Source organism: Pundamilia nyererei, unplaced genomic scaffold (assembly GCF_000239375.1).
Source record: "Pundamilia nyererei isolate P.nyererei 1_Seehausen unplaced genomic scaffold, PunNye1.0 scaffold00039, whole genome shotgun sequence".
Classification (NCBI taxonomy): Eukaryota; Metazoa; Chordata; class Actinopteri; order Cichliformes; family Cichlidae; genus Pundamilia; species Pundamilia nyererei.
This window is the reverse complement of record NW_005187440.1, coordinates 559283-576997: the sequence shown is the minus strand read 5'-3', so window position 1 is coordinate 576997 and position 17715 is coordinate 559283. Positions and strand designations below refer to the sequence as shown.

At 39.0% G+C, this 17715-nt stretch overlaps 1 protein-coding gene across 1 annotated transcript in view; it reads left to right on the top strand.

Annotated features, from left to right (window-relative positions):
• Nucleotides 1-17715, top strand: part of mgll (monoglyceride lipase) — a 41155-nt gene that overhangs the window by 15010 nt on the left and 8430 nt on the right. Inside the window, exons 4-6 of the mRNA XM_005730698.1 lie at nt 6464-6600; nt 14464-14574; nt 15014-15103. Coding sequence (XP_005730755.1) covers nt 6464-6600; nt 14464-14574; nt 15014-15103 — 338 coding nt within the window. The remainder of the gene's footprint in view (nt 1-6463; nt 6601-14463; nt 14575-15013; nt 15104-17715) is intronic.

Below are 17715 nucleotides of genomic sequence, written 5' to 3'. Positions count from 1 at the left end.
AGGAAACTATGAAACTCTTGCGATAGATAGAACTGCACAGGCTTCAAATTCTCATGTTGACATCCACAGAAGGGCCGCTGTTAATGGAGTGAAAAGATGTATTTGGTACTTTAACGCATTCTATTCAATCAAAAATCATGAAGACTTTCCATAATTGTTCATCAGCTGAAAAGGCTGATTGAGTGGATTCATTAAAGTTTAAAAACTGGCTCATCATGGTACTAAACTGTGAACTTTTTGGGTAATATGTGGACTGTGAAATGACACACAGAAACTGGCTATGGCGGTGCTTTAAATTACACAGTAACCACCAATATTTTGAAATTTACCTGTTAAACATTATGCGCCTAAATGTTGTGCCTTTGAGAAAGACGCCTGTAATTGTGTAGATACACTGTGGGTTTGGGTTTACTGAGGTCAGTAAATCTTTGCTATAGACTGAGACATCGCCACATATACTTAGGAGCAGAAGTCATAAAAAGAACTTCAGGAATCACTCACGTAGTGACTTGGTCGGGGGAAGTGAAAGCTTTTGGGATTTCCCTGATCAACACCTTTGAACATTTACGGCACATTTCCACCCTTGTTTGAAACGATCAGTTGACAGACTACAGTGACCACCTTGGTTGTATTTCCTCAAAAACAAAAGAAAAAAAAAAGAAATGAACCCAGGTACACTTTGGGCCATGTCTTTCTCTCTGACATTGCTCCCAGTGTAGATACTTATATTTGAAGTCATAATTGCAGAGGTGGAAAGAGTACTAAAATATTTTACTCAAGTAAAAGTACTATTACTTTGCTGAAATTTTTCTCAAATACAAGTAAAATTACCTGTCTAAAAATTTACTCAAGTAAAAGTAAAAAGTAGCTCATTTAAAATGTACTCAGAGTAAAAGTTACAGTTACTTTTTTGTCAGCAGGAGGACAGCCTCTTCTGAGTAGTGCAAAAAAGACAATGGGATAAATTTCTAAGTAGTTGTTATTTAATTAAAAGAAAATCTTTACAAATTAAAGTGCAGTGGCAGTTAAACTGCAAGTCTATACATCAAAATGGATAATGGTCACCAAACCAACCAACTGTCAAAACCATATAATTCTTTTACATGAGAATGTGTTCTAAACTGTCAAATAAGAGAACAAGTACTGAATTGAGCTGTATAGCAGCTGCTATAAAAATGTGTTTTAATTTTTTAAACTTGGCCTTGCTCTGTTCATTTTGAGGAGCAATTCAGTTCAATTCAATTCAATAAAACTTTATTGATCCTGAAGGTTGACCCCGAAGGAAATTGGATTAAGGCTGCCGACCTTTGCCAGCACCATCTTACCCTTCTGACCATACGTACATTACACAAACATCACATGGGGAAGGCAGGTCAGAGAGGTATAACAATGGAAAATGCACAACATGAGGAAAGAGAAGGAGAAAAAAATAACCCAATAACAGCTTATGTCTTAACTTAATGTGATTAACTTGAGCACAGCCTTTTTGCTAAAATAAATGTACAAGTTTCATTTAACTTACCTCTACATGCTTGCGCAGGTTTGATGTGGAATTTTTAAAAGCTGCTAACTCGGTCTCTCTGGGCAAACACAGCGTACACTGCATAATATTTGTTTGTATAAGTGTCTTTCTGGCTGCTGTTACAACCAAATTTCCCCTTGTGGGACAATTAAAGGATTATTCGATTCTATTCTATTCTATAATAAAACTGTTGCCTTTCTTGCACTTGAAGTCGAAATGGTACCTTAAATACGGCCAGGGGTTCACATCGGTTTCTTCGAGTTCAGGTTCAGCAGAATTCGACGGGGTTTCTTTTTTCGCTGGATCCGTACCACCGATGTCAGACTCCATCTTTATCGTGACCCAACGCCAATTTGTTCTACTACCCATCATTCCCTGCAGTATTTCTGAAGCGCAATGTTGGGGGGGGGGGGGTGTTTGTTCTTTTAATTTACTCAGTAACGGGTGTGATTGAAAATGTAGCGAAGTACAACTCTTTTTAAAAAATATACTTAAGTAAAAGTAAAATTACCGACTTGAAAAATGACTTTAAAAAGTACAGATAAACAAAAAAAAAACTACTCAATTACAGTAACGCATGTAAATGTAATTCGTTACTTTCCACCTTTGCAAAGTTGTTTTATGCAAAGCCATCAGAAATCCATGCCAGCAACCAATAACCAAGCTCAGAGGAATGCAATTCAGATGGATTTGACAATCTGGGAGCAGTTCTCAAATGGAAGTGACTTCACCTTAAAAGCACTTGATATAGTTTATAAAGCATAATCTAGTCACTACATGTTCAATGTGTTCACTTAAAAAAGAAAATGTAAAATTCTTTCAAATGAAAGGTTTGGGTAGAAAGAGAAGGACACAGAGTGTTAGCTTTTTAGTCGATAGTAATTAGGTAATGGCTTGTTAGTCAGTAGTAATTAGATAAAGGGAAATGTCTGTCCCGATGCCTCCATCAACAAGGAACGATGTGCTCGTGGGCTAAATACAGCAGGGATGTTTAAATCCATGTGACTGTGCAGCAGTTGCCGTTGAACATCAGTCTGTGCACTCAATAAAACTCCATAATAACATAAAAAGAGTGAGAATGAGATGACAAAAAAGTCTCAGTGGCAGAAATGTGAAAATATTTACAGAGGTGAAGATCCTAATAAAGAGCTGACAGATAATAAATTGGAGTGAATGATAAGGACGGCTGAGGCTGCTCGCAGAGGAGCAGTTTGTTCAATGCCTCGCAGTAAAATGTCACACTGTTAAATGGAAAATACTGAACTGGAACAAGTCCCTGTAGACTCCAGTTTTTCATCTATTTCTTCCACATTTGCACACACACACATCGCCTTGGGCAGCTCTTGATAGAGTTCGCAGATGAGATGTTTCACTCTTTCTCCTTTTTTCTGTCTCTTGTGTTTTCTTTCTAATTATGGGCCGGTAAGGTTTTCATTCATTCACACCCTGCATTGACTGGTGTTTTTTTTTCTTTTTTCTATCTAGAACAGGCTGCATCTTTTTTTTTTACCAGTTAACAATATTCACAGATCAAGCTGCAGATGGCTGTTGTTTCTTTGAAAGTTACTGATTTACAGAATGCAAAAGCAAAATGCAAACTTCAAAAACCAGCTAGCTAGCAAATATTAATAATAACCTTTGTAGTTCTTATTATCTTTATATGCTTTATTATTAGTGAGTGTCGATTTTAACCACCTTCCTGATCTGGATCTTAGATCTCTGAGAGCGTGAGATCTGTTGATCTGCCATGCTCTGGGGGCTGTAACGCTTACTGGAAATCATTTATGTAAGGGGCATCTCTGAAGAAATGCTCTTCACGGCTTTTTGACTTTGCATCTCATAATGCAAATGCAGATACTATGATGGGCTGATAAAAAGGACCTCTCTCTCTCCTACATGAAAAGCTCAGTCGTAACCTGACTCATTCACTGCAAGAATCACAGGTTAGAACTTAAAGTCCACGATGCTGTAAACCATATTACTGAGGCAACAAGGCATTTTCAGATACTTATTGACTGGTTATGGCCACAGAGAGTCCAAAAGCCTGCTGTGTTTCTCAGTAAATGTGTGAGGGTTTGTCTCCTTCCCTGTCTGGAAATTTGCAGAGATGTGGGTAAAAAGAGCAGTAACACACCAGAGGTGGATCCCTCCACAGGAGAACAAAAAGTCATTGAAGCAAAGCAGTTTTCCATTTGTCTATACTTTGGTAAACAAGGGAAATAAATTCCCAGATTCCCTGAGCTCGACAAAAGTCCTGAAGTTCTGAATCTATTTAGGTACTGTTCATAATTATTCTGTAAATGCCGTGCTGACCTTCATTATTTTCACTCTCCTCTGATTCATAAATGTTTCTAAAATCTTTGTATGTAACATGCACATTTGTTTAAAGCAAAAAGGATGAGGAAATAGGACTTTTTTGATGGTGGGGGTTGGTTGTTTTCTTTTTACCTGTTGCAGCTTTTGTAATGAAATGTTTTGTTGGATCTGAGTCCTGGAATGTTCTCATGGCCTTATCATAACCATCAGTTGTCTAAAAGGTTAGGTGTGTGCGGGGATATGTGTGTTTTCCAGGAATACCTGTTATTACCTGTACTAACAGAAGATATGGATTTAATGGGGTGAGAAGCCATTGAAAGAATAGAGCGGTGGTGGTTTACTGTGCATTGATCTCAAGTTTTCACCACTCCATCACTGAAGCTGTGATTGGACATTGATTTGCACACAGTGATGATTGCTTTTGATGCTATTGATGGACAGGAAAGCACTGAGGGTGAAGACGTGCTCTTGTACAACCCAATTTCCAAAGAAGCTGGAATGATGAAAAACAAAAGGACAAAAAGACAAACTATCAGATGTTTTAAAAAAAAAGGAAATATTATTCTTTTTAGAAAAATTGGGTGACATGTTTGGACTTCTTGCAGGCCACTTTAGCACCTGGATTTTTCTTTTTTTTTTTACTATGAACCCATGCTGTGGTGATGTGGTTTGGCATTGTCTTACTAAATAAATAAACAAACCCTTTCCTGGAAAAGATGTTTTCTGTATTTCAGAGCTCGGATATATTGTATGTGTTTTGACATTCATGATAAGAGAGCAGCTGAGCTGTCAGGTGACCACCACCTGGTGGTGAGTTGGATCTTGTGGTGCAGAAGGATGCTGGGTAAGCCTGGCGTGCCAAAACGTTTAGTTTGAGGATGTGCTGCAAGCACATAGCAGAGGCCCCTACCCCAGAGATCTTCAACTCCCACCATCAGCAGAGATTCAACAGCATCCTGAGGGAGACTGTGGACATTGAGCCTGAATAGATCCACACCTCAGATGAGCTACAGCTGTGAGGGGGCATGTGCCTGCAGTGGTGGCCATTTCCGAATGAGATGCTGGACCCCAGCCATCAAGCTGAAAGAAAGAGTCCTGTCGACCTTGGTTGGTTGGAATTCGTAGAAGGCTGGAAGGTACCTGCAACTCAAGCCATGCGTGGCTTGTGCTAAGGAGGAGATTGAATATGATTTTCAGTCAGCCAAAGCGGAATCTGGTAAACTGTCCAACTACTCAGGAGGGTGGAGCTACTGACCTGAAATGAAGACATTGTCGGGCAGTGGCGCTCTAGAATCCAACTTATATGCCTTTCGTAGAGGATCAGGGACTGGAGTAGATGAGAAGCTCTTGATGCTGTGGGACTGTCTTAGATGACACACCTCTGAAATAGGACATGGAAGTTTGGGACAGTGCCTGTAAACACTTGTGTTCCAACTTGCTGGGGATTGCTCTGCCTACCTGGGATGGTTGCATGGGCCCTAGAGAGGAAAGATGGCAGAATGTTCACATACTGTTCAGCATTTATGGTTATGTATGTAAAAAACTACTCTTCTCATACCATAATGGATGCTTATATGTAGCCACTGAGTTCTAGTTTCATAGCCCTTTTCTTGCTTTGAGACTTCTCTGAATTCTTCTAATCCCATGTCATGTATTGGTTATGTAGATAATGAAACCATTATCTACATAACCATCCACCAATGCTCTGCAATTTTACAACAACAAAAAAGAAAGAAAAAAAGAAAAAAAAGAAACATCACAAACTTCTTAAATGTGGTAAACCCTTCCACATGTTTACTTGAAAACATCTTGAAATTCAAAATAAGCATACATTTTTTGAATGCGTCCCATCTTTTTTGGAGTGTTTTATAGGAAGCATGCATTTCTAAACACTGACACACTTTCAACATTACAGAGCCAACGAGAGAAGGTGTGAGATGCACATGTGAATGTTTATTAGCTAGTGTTATTGGGTTGGTGGTTACCATGGCAGCCAGCCTCACCTCTCAGTTATTGGTGCGGAAAGCCTGAGGACAGCACATATATATAATATATGGATGTGCACATACATATTCAGATATTTTCCCTCCTCTCCATCTGTCAAGCTCACTTCTATCATCTCTGTTTTCGTCTTTTCTTGCTTTCATCTTCTTGTTTGCCCCCTTTTACCTCCTCTTTTGTCTTGAACCATCATTTTTTTCACTTCAACTCTTCCCCCATACTTTTCCTCTACTAGTCCATTTTATTCTTACTCTCCCTGTTTTTTCTGTTTCCCTTTCCATCATTTCCTTTATTTTTCTTTACGTCTCTCATCACCAAAGCAGAAGGCTTCCCCTTGAGTTGAATTGTATGTGGATGCAGTCAGTCCTTAAAAAGTTTAAGGAATAAATGTAAAACATATTTTTATAGTATGCCTGTGATTTGCCTTTTATTCTCATGCAGTTACCCTTTCAACAGTTTTGTGTTTAATTCAACTTGTTGAACTGCTATAAGCTATAACTCTAGGCTTATAATTACCCTTGTATCATGCTACTTTGCCCTCTTTTCATAAAAAAAATGTGAAGTTTTCTTGTTTTTGAAGGTCTTAAATAATGTGTTAAACTTTCCTGATTCTTTCTTCCACAGTTGGCCATGGCCAGAGCGAAGGTGACAGGATGAACATTAAGGACTTTCAGATTTATATCAGAGACTCCCTTCAGCACATTGACCTGATGAAGTCTCGCCACCCTGACCTACCTGTATTTATTGTAGGCCACTCCATGGTAAGACACTTTCCATGAATGTGTGTCAGTTCCTGGAATAAACCATGCATGTCTTTGGAATTGTTTGCACAATGATGTCCTTGGCTTTTGTCTTGTTCTGTGTCCTGGGAGCAGTGTTGTCTTTTGATCAGGTTGGTTTTCCTGTTTTGTTTGGTGTTAAATTGCATAATGTGCCTGAGATCCTCATACAGTATGCTTGACACAAATAGAGCGAGAGAGCTGGCGAAAACCAATGTACAAGTCCCGCTCAAGCACATATTTGATGAGGCTTCCTGTGACATTTTGACACGTAAATGGGGAAAGTGTTCCTCGTCTAGTTGCATGGTTTACTGCTGCTCTGGACATGCAAGTCTAGATAAACTGGTTGTTGAATATCAGCAGAATCAGGCATATTTTAAGTAGCAGTGATTAAGTAATATATTAAGTAAAATACTTAGTAACTTGCTTCCTTTAATTATTAATTGACTTGCTAGGAGAACCGCTTACAGTTTTTCTGTTTAATGGTCAAACTTTACCTATCATCTAAAGTATAACAGACCAACAGTTCAGGGAAGGCTTGCGAAGTTCGCTGTTCTTGGTAAACCCCAGTTTACCTTTCACCTTTCACACAGTGCCACAGATTCACGAGAGCCTGCAGCTGCTACGGAAAACCTCCAACAGGGCAGTCGCAGGTTCAGTGACCTGCTCAAGGGCAAATGTGGCTGTATGACAGACACAGACAGAGAGTGTTCGCTTTCGTCAGTTTGCGTAGAAATCTTCTATTGACCTGCCTCATCATTGACTAGCTTATTTGTTATTATCCACTAATGAAACAGATTTACCTAGCAAAATGAAAGCATTACGGATTCCAGTATCATCTACATTACATCTGAATAGAAGCTAAAGCTAGCTGCTGTACAAGCAAGGAGCTGGTGCTAAGTAATGAGCTACTGGCTGCTGTATTTTACTTGCAGTCCTTCAGAATTATTCGTTGTTTTTTTTTTCCATTTTAAATACAGCCAACTAACTTTCAAAACCCTATCTTAAACTTAACAGACTGTTATGCTAGCTGCTTGTCATTCTCGAAGCTAGACATATTACCCCTTGACTTGTTCTTATATTGTACTTTTCTACTCTGAGTGGTCAAAAGACTCTTTGCTACAAGAAAATTCAGTGAAATGCAGTATTAGTTGTTCATTTAACTGAACCAATTAAGCTTAGACCACTTGTTTTCCTCAAAGCTTATCCAGCTAGGCTTGCATATCCGGGCTAGTGCTAATTGAAATGGCAGTTCATTACCTGTAGCTCACTCAGAGAAGCATAGAATCTTTAATTCTCACATAAATAGCTATGGCCAGTTAAGAATCGTTAATTGACTTCACAGTGGACTGTGGAGGGAGAGCTACAGGGTGTGAACTCCACACAGAAAGGCCAAAGCAGGAGGTTCACTGGGCAGTGCACCACAAAGTTGCTCTACTTTCTTAAACAACGCTGACACATGCAAAGAAAAATTCCTAAACTAAGAATTAAAGCTTCGCTTTAATCCCTTGTTGACCGTAACAGTTAAATTCAGCAGAAAAAGTTATGCTGGGTCTTCAGCTGGTTTAAACTTCAGTGCAGCGAACATGAAAAGAAAATTCAAATAGCCTTTACTGTGGCTCTGTGAATTCGGCAGACACAAAACTGAACCAGAATTCTCATTAAAAATAATTAGACAACGCCTGGAAAGCTTCAAGGCCAGCTTTGGAGCTATTTTTAACTGATTGGTTTATTCTGTTTTCACAGCCTCTCGTTGTTGTGCTCTGCGACCCAACTCTCAGCACAGCTAACAGATCACAAATGGTAGTGATGAGTTATATAATAAATGATTACTGTCAGTGTTTCTAGGTCGAGTCACTTTGTACTCCCGTGAACTTGTTTCGGTTAGATGAGCAAGTCGCTCCGATTCTGCATGCCAACATTTTTTATGCTTTCATATGTGAGGCTTTATGTTTCATAAGGAAACTGACATCACTCACTGAAGTCAAAATCTAAAACAATAAGTCCTTTGAGCATTGCGCTGTGCAAGTCAGAACGCTTCGAAACGAACCCAAGTATGCTTTCAAACATTTTTAGTGCACAGCTGCAGGTATCAAGCAGAGAATTGTGAGTTCATTGCAGAACTGTTTCGCCATGCCTTCCAGCAAAGCTCCACATGCTGGTGTATAAATACTGGCTCTTGAAGCCTGTTTTTGTGATTAGGCCCTTTAGTTCATTCAGACAATCACTAGCTAAGTTCAGGATATACTTTTTTGTATTATTTTCTGCTATAAAGATTTTAAGTGCTATGTTTTGCATCTAACTGTCCTCTATTAGAGATAACAGCTCCTTCTTCTTTGATGTCTTTCTTTTAAATAGGTCATATTTACTGTCGTCACTTGGGCCTTTAGTTGCTTCAAACAACATGCTGTTTAATTAATGGGTCCGCCTTGGTGAGCCATTTATGGCTCATGCGCTTCAGTGCAGTAGGACTGTATACAGACTGAGGCTGTGATGAAGGGATCTTAGAAGCACAGAAGTACATACTTTGTGTAAACTCCACTGTGGGATCCCAGGCTGAGGCAGAGTGCTTGTTTAGACAGCAGATTCTGTAAATATTATGAGACAGCTGAGCAAAGTCACAGCAAAACCTCTTTCTTTTCCAACTTCTTTCTCTATTTTTCATCATCCCTCACTTTCCTGCTTCTTTTGGACCATTCAGTGTGTCTCCTTTGGCCTTTTCTGTTGCTGGCTAAGGATTATACTTGTGTGTGTACACATGGACAGTTGTGGACACCCTAGATATTCTTCAAATCTGCCTGAGGGAAGCGTGTAAGTCTGTGCAGCAGGGAGCTTCTTGTTCCCCTTCTGGTGATGTAAATTAAATCACTCAGACTGAAGCAGACCCTACTTACTCATGGACATTGAAAATCATAAGACTCTTAAGTTATTGGTTAGACTCAGGTCCTTCTTCTTTTTTTTTTTTTTGGTACCACCTGTGATAGCAATGGAAATGAAATCGACTGGGATTTATGTAGCTTTTTCTCATCTGACTGACTACTCGAAGCACAGAGAGGCCCCAGCTGGAGATAAACCTGTTTTAACTTTCTCAAAGGCAGTTTTGAGTACCTGGGCTTGTGTCTGTCTATCTGCATTGATGTCTATTGACAGCAACAATGCAAGAAACTAAACAGCAGGGGTGTCAAATATAAAGCCCAGGGGCTAGGATTGGTCTGACAAAGACTCCAGTCCAGCTTACTGGACTATGACCTCAATTATGGTCAAACTACAGTTACTACTACAAATAATTATTATGTGGAAAACAATTAAATGACTGAAAAGTTCCTATTTTTTCACATTTTTTTTTACAATGGGTCCACAGTAACAAAAAAATATCTGAATATTTTCTGTTAATTGACAAAAACTTTCAGTTTTCTAATTACAGGGCAGTCTGGGCAATTAGCTTTTTCTCAATCTTTACACTTTTATGTCTTACAATTTAAGCCCAAAGAGTGATGCTGACAGAATAATTTCATTTACAACAACAGCATTTCAATGTTGTGTAGAAAAATGACATACTGTTATAATTGCTCTTCTTTTTCTTATATTAAGAAATCACCAGGATTAAAAATGCAGGTAAACTTCTGCACAGTGAAAGACAGAAAGGGTCCGGCCCGCTTAAGATTAAAGTGAGCTGTATGTGGCGCACGATGTAAAATGAGTTAGACATCCCTGTCGAACAGTCATGAAACTTCACAAGCGTAACTGAGACTTAACTAAAGCCAAGTTTGGAAATGACTCATTTGTGTTTTAGACCCATAAATACAAGTATACATGTAAAAATGAAGTAGTCACTGCTCTATGGTCTATGGGGGTGGCTGTGTTTTTGTGTAAAGACCACAAACACCATCCATTTCAGTGACTCAGATCAGCTGAGGTAATACATCGCAGGCTGGAAGCAGCCACACCCATAATGGTGCACAACTTTTAGCTTGTGCTAAAATTTAATTAAATCAACTTAATGGTGTGAGTTATAAAAGTCAACTTTATTTTTAACCCCGTTGCTTGTTGCTAGACAACATCAGAGGAGTTTGTAAGTTTTTTTAGGTTACAGCTAGAACCAGAGGAAAATCCTAAAAAACACCCTGAAGATGAAGTCAGTTGTGTAGTTGACTGTGTAGTGTAGAAATGGGTGTGTCTGAGGTTTCACTGGTGTCACTAATGTCAGTTGGTCACTAGTTTCCCTTTCCATTTAGTTTTATATCCTTCTCCCTAGATATAACTTTTTTTTTTTTTCATTTTCATCTCTCTTCATTTCATCCTCTGCTACATTCTTGTTTCCTTTGAAACAAATAAAAACCCAAACTCAGTTTTCAGGAAACCTGCCGCGGGTCAAGTGATGTGCAACTGTGTTTTTACAGGCCTCATTTCCCAGTTTCCCGGTGTTTTCACTTTGCATCCTGTTTGTATTAGTCTGTTCCTCTGCTTCTTCAGTTTTATAAATCTCTCAGGCCACGATGACGCAAAAACTCCAAACGACAACACAATAGAGACCACCTGGGTATTCTGCTGTGTGTGTTGAGAGGCTGCTCGAGTGATAACATCCTGTAATGTAGTCGGCAGAGTCAAGCTGCAGTGACGCTGTAAAGAAAGTCACAGTTCTAACTGATCAAAATGTTAATTTAATTTATAGTTATTCACAATTGAACCATGTTTTTCATTATATTTTATATTTTATTATATTTATTAAGACCTGTGAAACAGGAAAAAGTCTGTTAAATTTCAGATTCTTTGATCTTATAGTGTAATTTATGTCACAGTAGTCTGAAAGTGATTTGCGACCTACTGATGATCATATAAACCTCAGAACATGAGCATTTTTGTAGCGTGGGTTTAAGTTTTTAGTTCAAGCTATTTACAGCTTGATGAAAAAACTACCACAATTCATTTTCACAGTTTCCAGAACACATAAACATGTGTGAGAACTTTTAAACGTGCGACAGCAAGAACTAAAAAACACATTACGGTTGCAAATTTACACAAAACCAAACACTCGACTTTTTTCAGGGGCTCCGCTGTATCTCTTTTGGTTGAGCAGTGACACAGAAGTTTTTAGCAGTTTGTCCACGTTGTATCTGCTCGTGGGATGCTGTAAAATCCCTTCAGCTTTGGCGTCTTCCCACTCGTACTCATTTATTTCTTTCTCCATCAGTATTTCTGGCTGAGGCTTACTTGTCCTTCCTCTGTGACAGCCTTTTATGTAACGGTTCAGCAGTGCTTAGGAACTATTTGTTCAGCTTCTAAGCCCTCTGTCTCATCTCCCCTCAGTATCCATTACTCACACTAAACAAAAATTCCCTTTGTGATGCACCGTGGCTTCAATAAAAACGCTTCTTCATTTCTAATCGGCTTGGAAAACTTACATATAATGGGTGACATTTTTTTAATGTGAGACATTAGTTCAAGTTAAACATCTCTTGGTGCACTCCCTAATTTGTCCTCTTGGCACCATTGAACAACACCATTGCATTAAGGGAATGTCTTCAGTTGTTTTTGTTGTTTTTTTTGTTTTTTTTTAGTGGTGAGTTCATACTGAATGCAACAGGTGTTCACTTATTGGCCATATAATGTTTATTAAGCCTACATCATATAATGCCGCTATTTTAGCCTTCTACTCCATATAATGTCAGTGGTGTACTCTCTGTTTACACCATGCAGTGTTAGTGGGGCAGCTGTACAGTCCATATAATATCAGAGTGTTAGCTCCTTGGGCTATTTTTTGACAGTTCGAGTCCACCCACTGACAGTGTGTAGCACTGTGTACAATACCAGCATTCATTTTGTCAACTCTAGTTCAGAGGTAGAAGAGTGTATAGGGCCTCTTATCAGCTTCTGAAAGAGCCTCTCTGTCCCAGTCATCCATCTGTCACTCTGTCTCCCTCTGTTCCCTTCCCTATTCACACTTATCTCACTCTATCAGTGCAGACCCTTTGACACAACTGCATTCATTGGCATTTTTTGTTGATATTTAACAGGCACTAAATATGCTGAACCAATCAGCCAATTTGCAGCTTTTAGCAGCCCCACCACTACCCACCACCACCAAAAAAAATGCAACTTGAAGTTGAGCATTACTTCTGTTTTTGCAGCAGTGCGTCCTGGTGTTCACATGTAGATGTTTTAGCGAAAGACAAAAATAAGAAGAAAGGGGAGATTCAGGCAGCTGCCCTCTTTTTTTCATGCTCCCTGTGTGTTTGCATGCAGGCGGCGATGCGCGAGCGTGCACTTGTGTCTTTACAGAGTGAAGTTTTCTGGTGGGAACGGTTTTGTCTTCCTTTCGGTACCCTTTTTCAACAAAGCGAGGCTGTGATTGGCCCCCGGGCTGATGAATATTCACGTAGGTGACAAAGAAAGCTCCCCACATAAACAAAGTTGAAGCCAATTAGTCTCCTACACAGAATCACTGTGCTCCCGTGCGTGTGTGTGTCATGCACTTGTTGCATACGAGAGGAGAAACCGTGCCAGAGTCGACCCTGACGAATCGATTTAGGTTTTGGCTGCCATGGAGCTGCTAATTGTCGTGGCCCTACGTTACAGAATTGAAATCACAATATGAAAAAATGTCAGCGTGGGTGCTATAGTGTGGCCCTGGTGCGGATGTTCTGTGGAGCTCAGCAGTGTTGTGCCCCCGGGGCCCATGGTCCCACACTGACATTTCTCTGTGTGGAACAATAGCAAGAAAAAATAGGGTTGGAGATCTACACAAAAGATGGCTTGTTTCATGTTAGCTGTGACCTCTGAATAGTTTTCCTACTGCTCCTTGCATCAAGACCTTTCACCTACTTTAGGACCTTTCCACTTTGATCACATTAGAAAAGACACTCCTTTTCCTCTATTGGAGACTAAAGAAGTAAGACGTGCCGAGTCTGTCTCCTTACTGAAACCCTGTCTTTATAACTAATGCTGTTATCTGTGGTTTTCTCTGTTTTGTTAATTTTTTTCTCATTTTTTCAATTTATTTTGGGTCCCTTGAGAACAATATGCTTTATTTTTAAATAAGAAGATATCATACATCGTACATGATGAGGTTACTACTGCACTGATCAGTATACAGCGACCAGTGACAACATCCACTTTGGTGAAATCTCCACGACTGCCATTTTCTTTTTTATTTTAGATATATGTGCTTTTTCTTTGGCCTAGTGAGTGCTCTCACCTTTATTTTGGTGTGTTATATAGTTTTTTATCAAACAACAGCTGTCGACCGTAGCACCGCAGAATCTTTCATCTACTCATGACTGGAGGCTCATGACAGCATGACAGGATATAAAGATTACAGCATCCTCCCTCTGCTCAGCTGTGTTGTTAGCTAGCTGCTTCTTTTGATAGGCGGATGAAGACAGAAGTACAAAGAAAAATTAGTTCTTACATAAAGAAAGCTGTGCACAACAAGTAGGCTATGATTTCTGGAAATTTACATGAATGTTGGCGTTATTAAATGTGTTTTTTGTACACCACCAGGCAGCTGCCATTCAGTCTTATAATATTTAAGAAAAGAAAGTCGATTTCTCCCAAACCAGGATTTTCACACGTTAAAAAAAATGTTGTACATGCCCAAAGTAAAATATTTTAAGTTTTACTTTTCTAGATAATTTTAAATAATGTAACCAAGTTTGGTAACTGCAAGAATCTTCATATCATATTTTACATGCGACATCTTTAAGCAGCATATAAAATTAAAGAGGAAAATTCAAAATTAAGTGACAGAAGCATGACATGCGGGCAATAGATTTAAAGAAATAGCTTGACAAATATTATTTGTATTACAGTTTCATTAAGCTAATATGTTCTGCATTTCTTTTATAGGGTGGTGCTATCTCAATCCTGACAGCCTGTGAAAGACCTGGTGATTTTGTTGGAGTGGTTCTGATAGCTCCCCTGGTCCAGATGAACCCGGAGTCAGCCACACCATTCAAGGTACCACATACCAATCACCGACCCTTTAAACCACTATTCTCTTCTTTCTGTTCTTTTTCTCTCCTCTCCCAACCCAAGAGGCAGTTATCTTACTTTACTCAGGTTTGCTGTGGATGGTGTCTATAATACTTATAATACTGGCACTTTTTATTTTGTGTGTTTCAAAGGCAACAATCAGTTCAGGTATCACTAGAGCTGCATAAATGGCCTCTCACTGAGTCTTTGATACAAGTATGTCCCAAGTGTGGCCAATCTCTGACAAATCTCACAGAGGAGGCTGTTTTAACAGAAATAAATGACTTTTTTATTCCTTATTTTATGAATTAAAAGTCTAACACTAATACATAATAGTGCAATATTTAAAACCAAAATAGGAGAAGGAAACAGTCTTCATGAATGATGTCACATGAAAATAAGCTATGCTCTTCTCTGTTTGTAGGTTTTCATGGCAAAACTGCTGAACCACATGCTGCCCAGCCTCACTATGGGCTCCATCGAGTCCAAATGGCTCTCACGGGACAAGAGGCAGGTGAGAGACTGATGCTGGCAATGTGTGTTTTGGGTGGCTGAGCACTCTTGTTGTTTGAAATTGAAATATCACTCACTGAGACTGTGGGAAATAGAATTTCCAAGGTGTAAATTTGTCCGCGGTTGATTGTCTACGCTAATGTCAAGTCACACTATGTTTATTGTCCAATCCCATGCCAAAACACCACATCTTTGTAGACACTGTACGCCTTTTCCAAACAGCAGGACAGGTTTGCGTGCGTTTGTTGGTTGTGTTATTTTGTAAACACAGTACATGCTACACACCCATACTTTGTAGTGCCCCTAGAGACATCCCTGGAGAAACAGAAACAAATTCTCATGGCATGTCACCACGCCTAAATGTTGCACGAATTTGAGTCTGCGTGTGTGTGTGTGTGTGTGTGTGTGTGTGTAGTTTACATCAACATTCCTACATCCTGCTGCTTCTGCTTCCTACAGTCAGTCAGAGGAAGTTGTGTTCTTCCAGATACAAGAATAAACAATAGCAGATAAATACTGAATCAAAGGATGTAATCATGTAACAGGTAATCTAGGCACACAGGTATCCAACTGCATAATGAGACTATGTGATACGATATTGTTACTAGAATGAAAGTTGCAGGGGTGGATCATACTTTGCTCTGATTTCTCACTGTAACCTTTTCTTCATGTGTTTTCAGTAAAGTAGAAAGCTCAATTTCACAACTGAATATGAAACCGTTCGGTAGCCTTATGTTGTTTTATTCATTGTGAGCGGGGATCAGTGGGAATGAACGTCTCAGTCAAGTTCGGTACATAAATGTTCATGGCCTCAAGATGTTCTTTCACCAAAAGACAGGAGAAAAGTAAAAAAACGAAATGAAATTTGCTGTTGCAGGATTTATATTTCTTTTTTCATCATCTACCACCAATCAGCTCACAAACGATCTTATGATGAGCTTAATGAATACTTTTTTGTATTGGTCCTTTTTGCTCCTGTAACTGCAAGTCATTGTTATTTAGTGAACATGCAGTGACACTACTTGTGTCACTAGTTGTGTAATATTCAAGATGCACACAACAGTGTCCACTGATCAGTTTGCTGATTGTCGCATAACAAACAAATGCAAAATGTTACTAATTTTAAAATGAGGGATGATAAAGCATGATGCAGAACCATAAACGAAGCATTGATGCACATACATAAAGATACAAAGTCCACCATGCTACAAGACCCTGCAGCAGTTACATTCTTGCACGTTATCTTTAAAACGTGAAATACAATCTTTAACATTTAATACAAAAAACAGTGAAAAAAAATAGGTTGAAAAGAAATAATAAACTATTACTCTCATCAAAACATTTTGAAGTTAATTTATTTCATTTTGTAGCCCAAAGTTTTCGATGATAGATTAGATGGAAGGATGTCGTCTACAGCACGAGGTTTCACAGTCTCCTGGGCTGATGTGGTGTCATTAGTCAAGCCACCTGTGACAATAGAGGAATGCTCTTTCTGTCAAAGTCAGCCACACATCTATGTGCTTACATAGATGCTGAATAGACATGAGTAACTGTATGACTTATGTGACAGCTACTTGTAACTACATGTTTAATGTCAGAGAAACAGGGAATTCCCTCTCCGATTTACCTCCTTAGCTTCCTTTTTCCTCCTTTTTCCTTTCTGCTTCCTTTTAACATAACTCCACTTTATCATCCTGCTTCGCTCACATTTTTATTTCTAAATAAAACTCACTGTCCATTTATTAGCGACCATTTGTTCCCGCTTCCCCTCCAACTGCCACAGATTTCCCAGGAGTCTTTTCATTTTCATGCCCATATTTTCTCCCTGAGAACAACTTTTCTCCCTTCAGCGTTATGCCATATTTGGAGAAAACTACAGTATGTATTTGCTTGTTCATTCTAGGCTGTGCACACCCTTTCTAAATGTGTAACACATATCTTCTCATAGTTGTATATTGCGAGAAATTAGAAAATGATTAGGCTTGCAAGATCTTGCCTTTATTACAAGTTGCATTAACATTTAAGTGGGGTTTTTATTGAGCATTCTAACAAATTAAAATTAAAAAAATTTAATATTAATTTACTTGTATGACTTTTAACAACTTGAACACATAAAATGTATTTCTCCAGCATATAATCTATAATGCAGTTCAAACGTGTTGTAGCTTCCAGCTAATTTTAAATCAAAACACTGACCACAACCTGGCCAGATGTATTTGGCATCTGTTACCATGGTGATTTAAGCCAGGTAAAGGAGAGGAGTAAGAAAATGGCCAGTTTAACTCGCTTTATCTATCAGTGGTTTTAACTTTTAGGGTGATTGGGTGATGGCAAAATGAAATCCGCCATATATTATGTTAATTTTTGAATGAAAACAACTGAAACTTCATTTAGTCTGTTGTCATCGCATCCTTTAGTGTGTACAGAATGTTGTCGGAGCAACCTGGAGAATTGTTTTTGTTCAGTCAGTTGCGTGCTGAAGAAAGAGAGGGAAAAGAAGCAGACAGTTGTCAAACCAAAGATAAGTGATATGCAGCGTCGTGAGAATCCAGCAATGACCGGCAGACCAAGGCCAAACAACATGCAACCTGCAGGGACTTGGTATCAACATGG